The sequence below is a fragment of the Barbatula barbatula genome, assembly GCF_947034865.1.
Source record: "Barbatula barbatula genome assembly, chromosome: 22".
NCBI classification, from domain to species: domain Eukaryota; kingdom Metazoa; phylum Chordata; class Actinopteri; order Cypriniformes; family Nemacheilidae; genus Barbatula; species Barbatula barbatula.
Window position 1 is genome coordinate 10,721,354 of NC_136785.1, and position 16,792 is coordinate 10,738,145.

General features: G+C 40.0%; 2 protein-coding genes across 3 annotated transcripts; one reads left to right on the forward strand and one right to left on the reverse strand.

The window, feature by feature from the left end:
• The first annotated feature begins 445 nt into the window (after window positions 1-445).
• fabp6 (fatty acid binding protein 6, ileal (gastrotropin)) lies at window positions 446-1,904 on the forward strand. Its single transcript, XM_079486029.1, has 4 exons — window positions 446-577; window positions 1,188-1,363; window positions 1,583-1,672; window positions 1,755-1,904. Exons 1-4 carry the CDS (start codon window positions 511-513, stop codon window positions 1,815-1,817), a joined length of 396 nt encoding a protein of 131 aa, XP_079342155.1. The 5' UTR covers window positions 446-510; the 3' UTR covers window positions 1,818-1,904.
• A 1,149-nt stretch (window positions 1,905-3,053) lies between these two features.
• ccnjl (cyclin J-like) lies at window positions 3,054-14,874 on the reverse strand. Of its 2 annotated transcripts, XM_079487494.1 has the most exons (7): window positions 14,534-14,874; window positions 13,843-13,938; window positions 11,892-12,102; window positions 7,047-7,346; window positions 6,404-6,563; window positions 5,253-5,619; window positions 3,344-5,157 (listed from the first exon to the last, which is right to left on the reverse strand). In XM_079487494.1, exons 2-7 carry the CDS (start codon window positions 13,918-13,920, stop codon window positions 5,065-5,067), a joined length of 1,209 nt encoding a protein of 402 aa, XP_079343620.1. In that variant the 5' UTR covers window positions 13,921-13,938; window positions 14,534-14,874; the 3' UTR covers window positions 3,344-5,064. The 2 variants fall into 2 exon arrangements, with proteins under 2 accessions (XP_079343619.1, XP_079343620.1); XM_079487493.1 differs by having other exon boundaries at window positions 3,054-5,619; window positions 14,534-14,842.
• Between the last annotated feature and the right edge of the window lie 1,918 nt (window positions 14,875-16,792).

Sequence of the window (16,792 nt, forward strand, 5' to 3'; positions counted from 1 at the left end):
GGTAGCATTATTATTTATTTTTTCCAATATATAATATCATTCATCGTGAGAATATCATTATCATAAGGAACATATTGGTACTAAATGCACATATCTATATGTAATGGTACATATTGGCACCTTTCTAAAAGGTACCATCCCAGTGACACTTAGTATTACTTTTAATATTTGTAATGTCATGTCACACTGTACAATCACATCTGATTTTTTTTGCACGACATGATTTATTTATATAAATACAAAAATGTGTCACTCATTTCTTTTCATTGCACATGAATGGTACATCAGTTATACTAAGGTAATCGACCGCACGGTCATCCACTTGATGACACGCTCTTTTGTGATGCTGCCATAAACTTTTATGGCACAGATATGATGTGCCCATAAAGTCATGCAAAAGAGGCAGAGAGGGTGTATATAAGCACAGACAACTTCCACCATCAGTACCTTTCTCCAAGCTGAACTCCTGGTTTGCTTTTTTCTCTCTACTCAACACTCAACACACAAACCATGGCTTTCTCTGGCAAGTGGGAAACTGAGTCTCAGGATGGATATGAGGAATTTTGCAAACTAGTTGGTAAGCCTCTTGTCTTCAAAAAACTACAGAGTTACTTTATAGTTGGTGATGGAAACCTAGTGGTTACAGGGATAGCTCAGCCAAAAATGAAAATTCTGTCATCATTTACTCACCCTCATGTTATTTCAAACTGCAGAACACAAAAGACAATATTTTGAAGAACCTTGGAAACCAAACAATGGTGGAAACCATTGACTTCTATTGTATGAACACAAAACAAATGCAGGTCAATGGGAAACGCCGTTGTTATTCTTAAAAACATCATCTTTTGTGTGAGTAAATGAAAACTGGATTTTCATTTTTGGTTAAACTATCACTTTGAACTCAGGTGGTATAAATCCAATCATTATGGGATGATTCTCCAGACCGGAATGAACACTTCAGTACCCTGGTGAAAAGACCAGCATGTGTTGCATTTTTAATGCTGGTGTGCACTAGAAAATCCACAATAGTCGGTCTTAACTTGTCATTTCTGAGCCTAATGTTGACAGATGTGAACCGAAAAAAATCATGTAATTGTTGCCAGAACTGTTCGTGGACTGTACAAGGTAAAGGTCAATATTTCACAATAAAGGCTGAGCTTTTCTAAATTACGTCATCTATACCTCAGGTATCCCTGATGATGTCATGACAAAAGGACGTGACTTTAAGCTTGTGACAGAGATCATCCAGAACGGAGATGACTTTACATGGATCCAGTACTATCCAAACAACCACACCGTAAACAATAAATTCATCATTGGCAAAGAGAGTGACATGGAGACAGTTGGAGGGAAAAAATTCAAGGTACAGCTCTTTAAAAAAACACACTGCACGCCACTTACTGAATATTCCATTCATTATTATGGATCCTATTGAATGCATTTAATCTACGCTTATCTTTCATCGATGCAATCTCTTGGCAAACTTTAAAATCATAACTAAATTTGTACAGCATTGTGATTTTGAACATTTGATGTTCATTTTATGAATCTATGATCACTCATACTTGCATGATTCAATCAGGGGACCGTCAACATGGACGGGGGCAAGCTGTCCATAGAGTTCCCCAAGTACCAACACACATCCGAGGTCAGTGGTGGAAAGCTGGTTGAGGTGAGTAAAACACAATACATGACATTCTGAAATGTACAGGGAAAACTGTATTATCTTATTCTTCACATTCTTGTTTTTGCAGACCTCCACAGCTACCAGCGTTAAGGGTCCAGTCGTTTATGTTCGTACAAGCAAGAAAATCTAACTGCATTGTTAAAATACATGACATGGTTCTGCTATGTACAACCCTTTGACCTTCAGCTTACTTGAATAAAGTGTATATCTAAAGATGTTTCTGTATCTCTTCCTCATTAATACACATAAGGCGCATTAAATATATCAAATAAAGCCACTTTTAAATTGAATTGAATCAAATGAAATGATTTTAAAATGTTATGGCAACCACTGGAGGGCAGTCAACCCTAAATCCCACATGTTCAGCCCCTGGCAACTCTGTAACAAAGACATTAGGATTCAATTTTTAATGCATAATGAGCAACACTAATGACTACAAAAAGGGGGGTGGGGTGATTTTCAAGGTAACCTTTTAAAGATACAATTAAATAAAAGACAAAATTAAATAATGAATAAAAGCCCTAAAGCTATAAGCGCAGCAGAATGTTTCATTTGTAACTAAAGTGAATCTTATATCTCACCATATACCCTCTCCATATACACATCCTCTTGAAAATGTAATCATTGAACAAAGGAGTTAATGTTTTTTTGTCAGTAAAACAATGCAAGGGGTTCGCTTTAGTGTCTATATGCCCCCTGATAATTAAGAAAAAAGGTGCCGGCCCCTCCCCCTTCCCTGCTTTGCAAACAAAGGTTGTGAAAATGATCCATTACCCAACTGCCCCTTTGCCAACTATCAACCCCCTCCATTCAATCTGTGTCTCTTCATCATCACACCAACTCAGACATGTGCCCCCCACCCACCAGGCTCCAGCACAAAGGGAGGGCCCTCTGTCTACTATCCACCCAATCTCCTTAATTACACAGATAAGAGGGGACTCGCCAAAATCCCTTAATCTGACAACGGTAAAATAAGCACCACCCTATAGACTATTAATCAGTTTTAAAAAAAGATCTTCATGGCGTATAAAAAGTCACTTATGAACCAAATTTTTCAAATAATAAACTGAATGCTTTGCAAGTCCATAAAAAACCACTTCATTATTTAAATCCTTGGTCAAAATTTTAAATGGACATGCATTTGGTTCCTCTGCACCGAAGGACATGGTTTGTCCTTGACTCAGTACGCTGCACTCAATGAGCCCTCCTCTACCCAATTTTATCTTCTTGATCTTGTCCACAGATGAAAAATATTAGCAAAATACCAACAAACTCAATATTTAGCCATAGCATCACCTTAACTGTAGCTATTGTCAGCAGTCCTTTGAGCTCAAATGCTTTTATCTCTGAAAAGATCACGGGTGCTCAGTTGGATGCGTTTTATTTGTTTGGTGGTGTTTAGTGACAGGAAGAGCCACCATGTGAGGCAGGAATCTCTCCATTGTCTTCGATCCAGCACGTGACGTGTGGGCAGGAAAGGGGGAGGGCAGCAACATTGGAGGGCGTGGCCAAACGAACCCGACCCCCCCTTTTTCCCAGCAACACCGCCGAAAACCTTTTCATGTGCAATGAGTCCAGACATTCATGTGAAACAACTCGCCTTGAGCTATGCAAATTCACAGCATCTATTCAAATGACAAAACATGAAAAACAACATTTAATGCTCTTTCCTTTTATTTCTGGGGTTTTCATCCAAATTACACCCGTTATCCCCCGACCCAACATACAGGTTTTAAAATAAAACCGTTAGATCGTCGAATGAGTAGAATTATTCATATCTCTAGTGTACTACAAATGTCCAGAGATTAAGGAGACACTGGTTGCAATGTGCAACATTTTCTCTGTAGAAAAATAAATCACTGCCGATCAGCAGTAATAGGGCATCAAAACAAATAAAAACAACTAATTCTACATCGTAAAAAAGTAGTGGTAGAAAAGCAAAATGAAGTCTAAAAGTCCTAATGATTACATATTGCACACACAGAGGCTTCACAAAAAAATGAGTTGAAATATAAAACAGTGCGTGTCTGTTACAGTGAACACAGTTTTCTACCTATACAAAAACAAAACATGAGACTTCAATACAAAACAAAGAGGTTTTAAACTAATTAAACTAAGGTTTGGGAAAATACAAAGTAATGAATGTTCCGACCGATCACAAAATGTTTCAAGCAAAAAGAGCGAGCCCTGCAGAATCAGCAAGTAAACGGCAATATATTGAGGTAGTTCAATGTTCAGGACTATTGGAGAAAGATTTGATCCAAAGTCCAGTAAAGTGGTTGAAAAAGCTTCTCATTCAGCAGGACGTCAAGCAGACGCTTTGGTCTTAAGGCCAGTTAAGATAAAATAATTCATTGTGTCGCCTAAAAACCTCATGAACAAACAAATAACAAATGAATTTTGGTTAATCATATTTTAAGTTCAGAATAATAGGAACATATTTTGGACCAAGTATTGCAGTCTGCTTTTCAAGAAAAAATCCCGTTTGACCCCGCTAAAAAATCTAAGTGTATAGAAACAGACAAAAATGAAGTTGTTCCAAAGGTGATGATATAACACATCAGAGGATCTTTTCTTGAACCTGTTAACTCACATGACCTCGGAGGTAAATGTGAATGACAGTGTAAGAGCAGTAATGTGAGGTAATCTTTCCAAGCAACAGTGTCTGGTGGTTCGAGGTATAATACAACGAAATGGCTTTCATTGCAGAACTGCAGGGTGATCATGGCTATTTCCCTCAGGGGGGAACTAGTAAAGCGTGGTTTCCTCTAGCTCGGGAGAGAGGGTAGGACATATGCCTCCGTCCCCTGAGGGGCCTCCCTTCATCTGCCTTAAAGAAAAAACCCTGGAACCTTAGCATAACATCAACCTTGTCGACGGACCGTTTCACTTTCAAAACAAATTCATGGAGAAATACAAAGGAGAAGCTACTTCGTACAAACATAAGCTGTGTCAATGGTATTGTGTGTACGTATTCATTTTCTGTACATCCCTGATGTGAGGCATGTCGCTGTAAACATGACCAGAAGGGACACAAAATTCTTAGTCATAAAGCCATCAGTTCATACAAAAGGCAGCAGCATCCATACAGTACATCCAGTGTGAATGTTCAAGGACTCATGTGAAAAACGCTGGTGTAACGGAATCTCTGCGATTTCTCTTCTTAAGGCTGGGCATTAAAAAAGCGCCAGAATTCAGTCAGTTCAGTCACTGGCAGACAAAATGGACAGCCTCGGTTCATAAAAAAGGAAGCGTCCAAAAGCTTTAAAAACAGTTTAAAGGTCCCACGTGAAGAAAGGGCCGTTTAAGTTAATACTATAACCTCTGAGGGATCCACTCGACTGTTGGTCTTCTGTTTGGGAAGTCTTCGTCTGCGGCTAAGATGGAGCCCCTCGGGGCCAGAGGAGGCAGAGAGGGCGGAGGACGGCGGCAGCCCCAGGTTGAGTTTGTCCTCCCTCTCCTGGCGTCACCTGTCAAAGCATCCGGCTGTGAACGTGTGGTGGGAGCTCAGGTAACCGCTCCCATAAGTCAGACCGAGGCAGTGGCGCTCGGGTCCCATGCTCACCTGCATGGAGATGGGACCTTGGAGGGGCAACCCACGCAGCCCGGTCGCCAAGCTGGGGAATGAAGCGAATGAGCTGGCCGGCATTGACGCCGAAAGAAGGCTGGCTTGGTGGGGCTGCAGGTATTCCCGGGAGCCCACGGGTCCCAGGGCCTGGCAGTCTGCCAGCATGTGCAGCTGGGATAATGCCGGCGAGTGCTGCGGGTAGCTGCTGGCCTGGAGGAGCAGCTGCTGGGAGGTGCCGGTGGGCTGCCTCTGTAGAGAGGGGGTGATGGGGCTTGGGGGGACGAGAGCTTGGGGTTGGAGGCTTTGGCTGGAGGAGGGGGACGATTTGGATTTGTTGGCCTCTTTCACGTCGTTGTCATGAGCACTGAAAAATGGAAAACAAAAGACTATGAGCTTGACAATGAAATGCTCATTTAAAGAGACTGCACACTCCAAAATATGTTTAATTTTCATACAAAGAAAGGGAATGGTGACTGAGGAAAAGGGTAGGTTTACATGACAACAATGTAATAAAAAACATACGTCTTTCATTTGCGTTTTTTAAAACTGCTACATGCACACGACAACATTGTAGACGATTTGTGTTCATACAGATCTGTGAATAAATGTACAAAAACGCTGTTTTATGTTTGCTAATCCTGTAGTTGCTGATCAACATTATTGCATACAAAAATATTTTTTACCTTTACTATGCATGTACAAATATTGCTGTTACATTGCTTAAAAGTGAATATGAACTTTTTGATGTCTGAAATTATTTATAAAAAAGGGTCTTTGAAAACGTCAAAAAAAAAAAATTCCACAGCTGTATGTTGAACAGCACAAACACACAGTCCTGTAGGCCGCCAATTTTGTTTTAAGTATACTTGCGCACGCCTATTAACTGAACATGTAATACGCACCTGCATGACAAAGTTTTTCACAGTTAAAAGGACAAATTACCACAATAATGTTGTTTTCAAAAACTAAAGTTTTCCATTTCAATTGAAAATGTCATGTAAACTGCCCCATCACTGCACCTAATAATATCTGCATTTGTGTACCACAGTAGAGAGACTGTTAAACAAGCTTGACATGACAAACAACGACAAATTTTAGGGCAAAACTATTAAACACCCCCCCAGATATATACTGTGGTTAGCTCTTACAGTAACATGAGCTGGATGCACTGCGTCAGATGATCCCAGGAGTAACCCGTGAGCAGGTGGAGAACAGTGGTCCAGCTGGGTGAGATCTGCAGGCAGATTCTGGATGCAGCTATGCAGGCAGCCGCCACCTGAGACGGCCTGAAGCTTAGAAACGCGTGATCTAAGAAAAAGACACGTACATGACCACCCCATAACTTTATCAGCTGCAAAATATACAAAAACACTGGAAACCAACATACATTACACTGACATTGTTACGATCACGGCAAGCCGATTAATAAATTACATTTATCACTAACATTAATAACCAGATTTAATTATTCAACCACGTAATATAGTTCATTAGCCTCACTTTGGTCTGTTCACGGTTGCCTAGCAACATCATAAAAGTTTATTCCACGAACATGTAATTTGCACTTTCATTTTCAGAATCCAATTAAAGTGCGGTCAAAGGTCTGCATATATCAGCTATTTCACGGCAGATCTGAATGTGAAACTGATTTCAACTATCGGTTAAATAAATCACTATTTTACAACGTATATGAATTGACAATCTTCTAAATTCAATTCTGGTCTTTTTAGCTTGATGTGAAAGTGTAAGGAATGCACCTAAATTGATAGCACAAGAATGGCGTCACACTACCTTGTAATGAGACCTCTAGGAAGTAGTGTGTGTATTTGTCCATGAAGGCTTTGGTCTTGGACAGGGAGGAGAGAGGCCAGCCGTTGTGCAGGTCGCCCTCCTGGACAGCTGCGTGGAGGTAGTAATCAATAAAGTGGGCGGGTGTGGGCATGCACAGATTCCATCCGAACGTCTCGAGCAGCAGGAGCTCCATCTTGATGAGGTCACGCTTGTTGAGAGTAAGGTTCAGACTGCACATGAAGCCCAACGTGTTCAGCTGCTCCAGTTTGGGCACACGGTCCTCCTTTTCCTCAAATTTACCTGTGCAGAGATGAGTACATTTTACAAATGGGACTTTAAACATAATCTCTCTTTCGAAATACATCACCCCAGCACAAATTCTTGACCCATCATGATCGTAGCAGTAACATTACGGCTTTTCTTTTATCTTCGTAAAGAAACTCCATTATCAGCTATCCCAAAGATCCAAGACATTCTTGACCTGAGAGCACTGCATTTCTGTGCTTTCCTCACATTCTTCAATTACTTTAAAAGGATTTGTGCTGACATCATGAAGGTGATGTATTTTGTGAATTCTCGTAATGAGAGAACACAGGTGCTCTATTCTTTGCTGAATTCCTTTGTTCTCCTCCCCAATTGCCTTCCTGTCTCTCCTGTTCTAGGTGTTAATATATTTTCTGTAAAGTCCAAGGCTCCCTAGTATCGGTTTCCCCCGCAGTCCAATGCTTCAACAATAAGGGCCCCATAACCTCTGACATCTGCGACGCATGCTTGAGCACCCACGGCCCCGCCACCCCCTTAGATCAGCGGTCGGTGTGGAGGAGACTTTCAAAAAATTACTGTGGTACAGTGATGGAATTACAGTCTAAACCCATTTTACTTTTATGTATACTGGTATGCAGCCGTTTTGGTAAAACGGTACTGCAAACGATGTTTTCTATGGAATTTCTCAAAAATACCATGAAAGTACAACGGTATTGGTCAAAAAAGAGCCCCTATAATAAAACGTCACACCTTCATTACTACTCGCATACCATCCTATTATGATTCAACATGCAGCAGTTTAAAGTTATAGTTCACCCAAAAATGAACATTCAGTCATCATTTGCTCACCCTCTTGTCATTTCAAACCTGTTTGACTATCTTTGTCTGCAGAACACAAAAGAAGATATTTTCAAGAAAGTTAGTAACCAAACAGCACTGGCCCCCACTCACTTCTATTGTATGGACACAAAAACAATGCAAGTGAATAGGGTCCTGTTAAAAAAAAATCAAAATATCTTTTGTGTTCTGCAGCAAAAAAAGGAAAGCGTTCAATAGCATTTTTATCGCGCTCAACATACTCAACAAAGAATGAACATTTTCAAAAATATATTAATCGATTATTAAAATGATTGCACATTAATGTATCGATTAACGATTAATCAGCAATACAACAAGACACAAATAACTTCACATATATAAGTAATAGCAATGACATGCACTCCCATTCAAAACTTTACAGTCACTTTACAGTGTTTTTCCATCTTATGAGGTAATGACATTTTTATTTTTAAATCAATTAAAATATAATTCAATCAATCATCAGATTAACATACAAACATTCAGCAATATTTTTATTCCTATACATTTTTTATAATTCTTTTTGTTTAACATAGTCATCACATTCCAACTGCCAACTGAAACCACTTAATGTGATTTGTCATAACGCTGTAGATTTAGCAGCAACGGTGCAGGAAATCTGCTCTACCTCGTGTCAGCAATGGCCGACGCTAAAAGCCAACGCATAATGTCTCTTCTTAATTATCCGTGGTATACACATTTTTTTCATCAGCATCAAACCTCAGGGGGGGCATCTGTCACACTAATCTGAATATCAGGAACCCCGCTGAGTGTTTCAGTTCAAACATGCCCCGCCAGGGCCCTCGGCTCCCCACCCCTCCCTCTTCTCTTTGAGGAAGGGACAGGCCGCCCTGCATTTGACATGCTACTCAAGACTGTTTTCATAAAAAAGGTGAGCTGCCGCTCCATTAGTAATAGGAGACATATGTTATTACACACAAAAAAACACCTTGGAATTAGGGTTTCACCAGGTCATGTTGTCTTTAAAGAAGACACATTTTAATCACATACTGATAGTGATGATGATCTATGAAGGAAAACAGGTTTGGCGACATGCATTGTGCTTTTACGCCTGCTTTACACTGGTTACCATAACAAACACCCTTCAGCCAGACTTAGGAGAGGAAATGAGACTGATGTCTCACCTTCTCCTCCTACAAAGTTAAAATAATGAGTGAAGGGGGCGGTGATACCATGAAGCTTAAGGGATCATCCATGCACGTCCCACAAACTGCATTTAGCCATCGTACTGCCCAAAATGTGTGATATAAAAATGACATCTAAAAGTCTTGATTCATCCAATTTACGCCCGCAATTCTCAATAATCTAATAGCAAGGCCTTCTCCGAGGTTTTGGCGCAGTGGGATTTCTGCTGACTCTGCGTTTGAGGTGATCACCCCTCGAGTTAAATACAGGGTCACGTCTGGCTTTTACAGACACAACAAATCGCACCAAATGGGATATCAAGAGAAAATAAAAATATACAATTAACCTCAACATAGATTCAGACTGACAAAAACAAGGACTGCATATTAAAATAGGTTCTCCCATAAATGGTATCGACGCAGCACAATGTATTTTAATCAAAAAGCGCAATGTGTCAAAAGAAATCGTGTTCTCAGCTCTCGAGTTCATCACTGTCTGATGCATGTTAACTGCTGGCGGCTCTCGGAGAAAACCAACAATAGCAGCAGCGCCTCAATCAATGACATCGGGAAAGGGAGGGATATTTTAACAACACGAGCAAAGCCATTATTCATTCAGTCCAAAGCAATTAATTAATGCCTGAACACTGCCGACTGTGGGTCAGAGCAAAACAGCCCTCCCCCAAGTGAGAGCATCCGTAATGATGACCCGAATAATGAGAAAGATTTGCTATTTAAACATTTGATGGAAAAGTAAACAGACAAACGTAAAGAAAATCTGGCATTTTGCTCCTCTGCTTCACAATATAGATTTGGGTGTTCATTGTTTATTTGTATTTATTATATGCGTGGTTTACTTAGAAATGTTACTCATAAATGATAAAACCAATCACTTACAAAAACTGGTTTAGACACTTTGATGCAGGCTATGGATTTTAAAGCCTTCAAAGCACCAACGCACAACAAGTCACAGATTGTTATCTGTGTATGTGTAAGCAGACATGCTACAGCTGATAACCCGCCTTGCCACATTACTTCAGACGCAGATAGATTATGAGGCAGGCTCGTTTCCTTGCGCCATAAATCTGCTGGAGACATCAGGCGATACCCGTGATGGAATATCTCGCTCACGCTCACACAATCTACCTGAAACCACTGTGGGTTGCTCGCGAGGCAGCTTAAAACTTGCTATGCCGTGCTCTGGGAAGCAAAGCATATTTCTGATTTGAGAACTGGGTAGGTTGCCGTGGCGACCGAGTGAGGGGTCTGGAGGCCACGGCCTCTTATGCACACAGCTGTCATGCAGCACAATACAGCAGCCAGTCACTGCAGCGGTCCTTTACACACATGTGAGCAGAAACACGTATGGTGGTGAAATTCGTTCTTTTTCCGTTCAGTGTGCCAGAATTTCGAGGCTCTTAATATAGCATTTATAAGTCACATGAACTGCATCAGATGTAAAGCTGTGTCAGTGGTTAACCACTACTACAAACTTGTATGAAATTTTAAACCAATTAAAACATGCAAAGAGGATTGCTTATTATTAAGTGTTTGCTCATCTAAGTTTGCATTTTAATTAAGTGTATATTTAATTACATGTGAATGTATACATTACGTATATTCCCAGTTGATTTAATGCACCCAGGGTTGTAACCAGTGTTGGGTGAAACCAGTAACTAGTGACTGTAATTGAATTACTTTAATCCCTTAACTTTTTCAAGGGAACTCACATTTTTTCTGTAATTTAATTACAGTTACTAATGATGTAATTAAACTAAATACTTTGTGTAATATATGTGTGTGCAGTAGTGGAATTGACATCAAAATTCAAAGTCTAACTTAAAAATCTGCTTTAATACTTTTGTCAGTTAATAATATTACTTTATGTAGTTTTATTTCATTTGTTTGAATGAATTAAAAAAGCTGTTTCATGTCTATCCTTGAAATCACTTAAATCAAGATTGATATAGGATATAGAAAGTAATTAGTAACAAGTAATGAAATACTTGTTGGAGAGAGTAATTTGTACAGTTATGAAATAACACTTGTATTTCTTGTAATTTGCCCAACACTGGTTGTAACGATATTCGATTTCTACTACCCGACATATATCAAAAGATTAGCTGATAACGGTATTATTGTGATATCTCTTGAGATGTTAATGCATTTTTTCGATGTGGTAACTTTTTTGCCCAAGGAATTCCATGTAAGGGGAACCGTGGTAGAAAGCAATAGCTAATTTTAAGGTAATGAAAACATAACTCTTCATTATGTAAGGTCTTTATACACATCTGAAGACAGAGTTATGTATATAATAATATCTTTCTGTCAACCGATTCTCCAAAGCACCTTTAAATCATCATCATGTTGTCATCAAAGGTTCCATTAAAAAACAAGTTGCATCACTTGACCTACTTTTAATACGCAATATTTCTGTGGTTTAGTTATAGATGCTGCTATTCCAATTTGGTTTGATAGCAAACATCCAATAAACCAGTTCATGCAGCATGCCTGCCTGCAACAGCACCTCGAACCCACAAAATAAAAAGCACACCCATTTATCTCATCTTCAACTTACTGGCCAGGAGAAGGCAGGAGAGGGCGATGACGTAGAGCTGCCGCACTGCTACATCATAGTGGTCCATGAAGAGGTCGAGCAGATAGACAGCAAGGTGACGTGCGGTAGGACACAGCTGATAGCGGTTGCTGAGAACAGCCAGCAGGTCGGCAAAGTACCGTCGCATCCCAATCTGTGGAGAGTGAGCCTGGTACGTTGGCAATTTGAGCTCCTATGAAAAAAGGATATAAAAAGGCAATGGGCTTTAGCTTGTAATTTAATGATGTCAAAAATGCTTTTACCATGTTTTAGGGCAATTCATTTAAAAAGTTTTTTTACTGGTTCTCTGAAACACTGTGCTACATTATTATGGTTTTTATCAAAATACCACGCTTTTACCATTCCTCTTATAGAGGAAAAACATTCTTCGTTTCAAACAATATTATTACTAAGATTATATAAAATAAGATTATACTACACTATACTTTCTTTTCATTACAAAAAATATCTCCATTACAAAATTTTACGAGAATCTTAACTAGTCTAACAAAAGCTAACTGAAATGCTAATCTAATACCAACATCATAGATGCCAAAAAACCCTTAATGGTTCAGTCACACATAACAAGCATCTAAAATCTCAAAATGTTTCCAGACACAAGTCCCACGGGCAAAGTGTGTTGCTTTATAGTGGCTGTTTAGTAAAGGGCTGGTTCCTTTGCAGGCCCAGCCATCATGTCTCACAACCATCTGTCCCCTGTGGGGTGAGGGGCTGGGATTTGCCCCCTCAAGAAGCCCTTTTGTGGGGCCTGCCTGCAATTTAGACGGGCCTACAGCTGCTGCTGGATTTGAATGGCCGATCAGTTTGTCAACAATGTAAAAGCTTTAAATATAACATCTATAAATTATACCAAGGTAGAGGAGGCGTAACACATTTTTGTGTTTTTACTTTGCGGGTCGCTTAAAGATAGAAACAGGAATTGCCACTTGAACATCACATTGAAAAGAGGAAATGATCATCTGTAAATACAAACTAACTTTATGCTTGAATCATTTTAAAATATTACATGCAGGCCTGCTTCAGTCAAATGCAAACGCATTGTCAACCTCAGCCACATTTCTACGCAATGAACAAAATTATGAATATTTCTGAACTACTTGAACACTGTAATCCATGCTGCCGAACAGAGAAAGAGACTGTTCTGCCTAAATATTCCACCAACACCGAACCACCCATCTCCACATATTTCTTCCAACAGCCATGCCACTTTGTTTCAGCAGCGTACCACCTCAAATACAGCGCAAGTCTGAGCAACCCGCTGAAAGAAAATGCATGTGTCAGTCAAACAGAACGAATGCGTTCAGAGGAAAAAGTCGGAATAATACACAGCATCATATCACAAATAGTGTGTCACTTAACCGCACACAAATCTTGAAGACTGCTGAACAAACCTGGTAGGACTGTTAAATCGTGTAATCTTCAGCTAACAGACAAACTCAAGTACAAACAAACAGAGCACTTCACATTCCAAACCAGATGTGAGAAGCCCCAATAAACAGGCCAGACAATAAAAGCCCAACAGACTGCACTAAATAAATGCACTTAACCTCACCGTCTGATGAGTGCAATTCACTCAGCAGGGGAACAGAAGTTCAGCAACACTAGTGTGTCTCCCGTTTGTCCAAAGTTTACCAATAACCATAAAGTTTTCTAATCTAATGTTGACAATAGCAACAACGCTATATGATATTTGGTATGACCCAGATCAGGAAACTGGGTTTAGAATGGGAGTGCACGCACTAAACAATGTGTTGGACAGGAACCTTCATAAAGCCGACGTCAGGGGATGTTCTGTAAGGACAGTGTGACATTTCACACTTTAGCCTAGACAAGTGAAACCTGCTTCAAGCCAAAGCAAACCTAATGGCAGAGGCCAGGATGCTGACATTTGGATAAAAAAATGCAAACTCACCTTAATCCTGAGAGATTGATGGATGTCCGCTGCGAGCTGGCTTTTCCACCACTGCCCCTCTGGTTCCATCTTTCCCATCCAGAAAGGACCCTAATCCTTTTCAAACGAAAACAACAGCGTGAGAGGAAGAAAATAAGCGATTTTTGACTCCGTTTAAACACCTTAACCGCAGCGGGTGTGAGGAATAGCAGCTCTATTCGGTTCTTCGTGGGGAAAAATGCCTCAATCCGTACTCAAGATGAAGGCATAAGTGAACATTTGGTGGAAACTGCGGCGGTAACTGTAATGTATTGCGAGCCGCCCAGCAAAGTTCACGCAGTTCATCCCACACAACACAGCCGGTCATTGTATATCACGATTGCAATCTCGAATTCGTCTTCATTTTTCAACAGATGCACTTTAACAGAAGCATGTTATAGTTCACAATAATCTTCAGGTGTCGAAAAGTAACTTCGCTCGCCAAAAACGCGAATAAATCGGAATTTAAAGTGACCGGCGCCGCACATCCAGCCATACGACACGCCACGAGTCTAGTGCGATACAAAGTATCCACAAGAGTTGCGAATTATACGAAAAGTTTCAGGTAACGAGCGTATGTCGACTACGACGAACTCAACGTAAAACAAAAGCTAAACGTGCAAATTAACATTGTGTCGCTTTTCATCGCAACCCATACAACAGCGCGTCTTACCTATCAGACAACGACGCTCCAGACCCCTTTGTTTCAAAAGTGCCGCATACTGGAGTTATATCCTTCAACTCGGCGCGTTTGTACTTTTCAAAACATGTCCCATAGCATGGATAAATCTTATCGTGCACGACACAGACGCTTCGGTGTTCGGTATGGCGACTTTTTTATTATTAAAGCACCGCCGCATGCGTATCCAAGTTAACCCCTGTGACTTGTTTCGCCGTCCCGTGTAATGTGCTCCCCCAGTGGCCTGAGAGGAGCAAATCTGGGAATGGTGTTGCTGTTCGGAGCTGCGTGGTCGCTCGAAACGGGGAGGAGTCCGCAGCGCGCACATTTAACACGAGCGTTGCTCCAGACCACCAACTCGTTTAAAACAAATATTGATTTGATTATTTATTTATTTATGTCTGTTTATTCTCAGGTTTTTTTCTTATTATTCTGTGTCTTAGCACCTTTAAAATTAATTTTTAATGTAAATTGTATACCAGTTTGTTTTGTACATTTGTAACATTGATAGGGGATTGAACTGAAATGTGTGTGGGCATATTAAGATGTCATTAAATGTACATGTGACCTTTGGCTAATGTGGATTCCCTGAGCTAAGATTGAGATTGTCAATTTGATGTAAGGGTTGTTTTATATAAAACATACATAGTATGAGTGGGCTATCTAAATCGAAATGTGAGCATATAATAATTTCAATTAATAAACCTATCTTTTAAACGAATCACTTTTTTTACACGTTGCAATAATAATGTGACAACCTTGACTTTTATTTATCTTTTTTATTTAATTAACTTAGACATTTACATTTACGCATTTGGCAGACGTTTTTATCCAAAGCGACTTATATAGCATTATCGTATACATTTGTTTCTAAGTATGTGCAATCCCCTGGGATCCAAACCACGACCATGGCGTTGTTAACATGCGCTTACCACTGAGCTACAGGAAAGTTTAGAACTTAGTTTAACTGGTTTTTGTGGTAAAAGCTTGGTAAACACAAATTGACCATGGTGTGACTGCAATACCCACAGTTTAACCATAATAATCACTCAAACAATTATTCAAAAAAATTGAAAAGAAATAAAACATAAAAAACACAAATGTTACATTTCGTGAAATACATTTTATAAAAACAAATGTTTAGCATAACCCCCCCCCCCCCCAAGAATGATTAAAATGCGAGAATGCACAATGTTGTTGTTTATTATTTTAAAACGTTCCCATGTATTTTGCGTGTTTTTAAATACCCCTTCTAATATGTGTTCTGATTTTCTATTTGGCCAGCAGATGGACCCGGTACTCCTAAAGACTACTAATTTGCATAGGGTCTTTTTATATATGCAGCATTGCCTAATCAATAAGTTTTTAGCCTTTTTCTAAAGGAGGAAAGCATATTTACACCGTGAATGCACCTGTAAAGGACCACCGTTTCTGTCAAAATACATTTCCCACTGTTTCATGAGCCCAATGAGCAAGCAATGGGGCTTTAGAGCCCCTCCCCCATACAATATTAGTCCTGTAAATGTCACCATTACAATAAAACTTGTGCCTTTTTTGTAATGCACATAAACACAGAGTAATGACAAGGGCGCTAAAATAAATAAAATCACAGTAACACTGTGAAATGCTAATATGGAAGTTCTGTTATGCTAATGCTCCTAACTCTCTGTAATGCTATACCGCTTCTCACAACTTAACACCACAGTGTTGGCGATCCCCTCAAGTTTGATGTATGTGTGACTATGCACAAGGGAAACTTTTGGAGTATCACTGGTGTGAAACTAAGCAGTCTTATACCCATGCTGCCTACTATATCATGTCATTATATCATCATGCACAGCCAAGACCAAGTGACTCAAATGCCAGAGCTGTCATGGCCTGCTCGGTCAAGTCAAATTCAACAAAGTCCAAGAGCTGGCAGCCATTTCAGTGGACATGCACATATGCCTCAAGTGTTAGTGCATCCTAGTATTGACACAGAACTCTACGAGCTACTCGAAATTAGTTTGGCTATTTACATTGTGAATGCTTCAATTATAGTTCTACAAATGGACTCATTTCTACCACATGATAGCCACATACCGTGACCATTCCGCTTGCTGTGGCCATTTAAAGCCTTGATATTACCACAGTGTACCTACCGGTCTTGAGTCCTATCTCCCTGATGATAGTATTATGGGACCTGGGGAACTATATTTAGCTACTTCTGAGACTGCACTGGCCATGTTAGTCAGAAGGGATCGGTCCAGACCA

Bases quoted from the DNA above. Each gene is read 5' to 3' on its own strand.
- fabp6 (XM_079486029.1), top strand. From the start codon at position 511: ATGGCTTTCTCTGGCAAGTGGGAAACTGAGTCTCAGGATGGATATGAG. The intron at 1,364-1,582 runs GTACAGCTCTTT...TGATTCAATCAG, and splicing joins TTGGAGGGAAAAAATTCAAG to GGGACCGTCAACATGGACGG. The intron at 1,673-1,754 runs GTGAGTAAAACA...TTGTTTTTGCAG, and splicing joins GTGGTGGAAAGCTGGTTGAG to ACCTCCACAGCTACCAGCGT.
- ccnjl (XM_079487493.1), bottom strand. From the start codon at position 13,920: ATGGGAAAGATGGAACCAGAGGGGCAGTGGTGGAAAAGCCAGCTCGCA. The intron at 7,347-11,891 runs GTAAGTTGAAGA...ATCTCTGCACAG, and splicing joins CTCCTGCCTTCTCCTGGCCA to GTAAATTTGAGGAAAAGGAG. The intron at 6,564-7,046 runs GTAGTGTGACGC...TCTTTTTCTTAG, and splicing joins CCTAGAGGTCTCATTACAAG to ATCACGCGTTTCTAAGCTTC.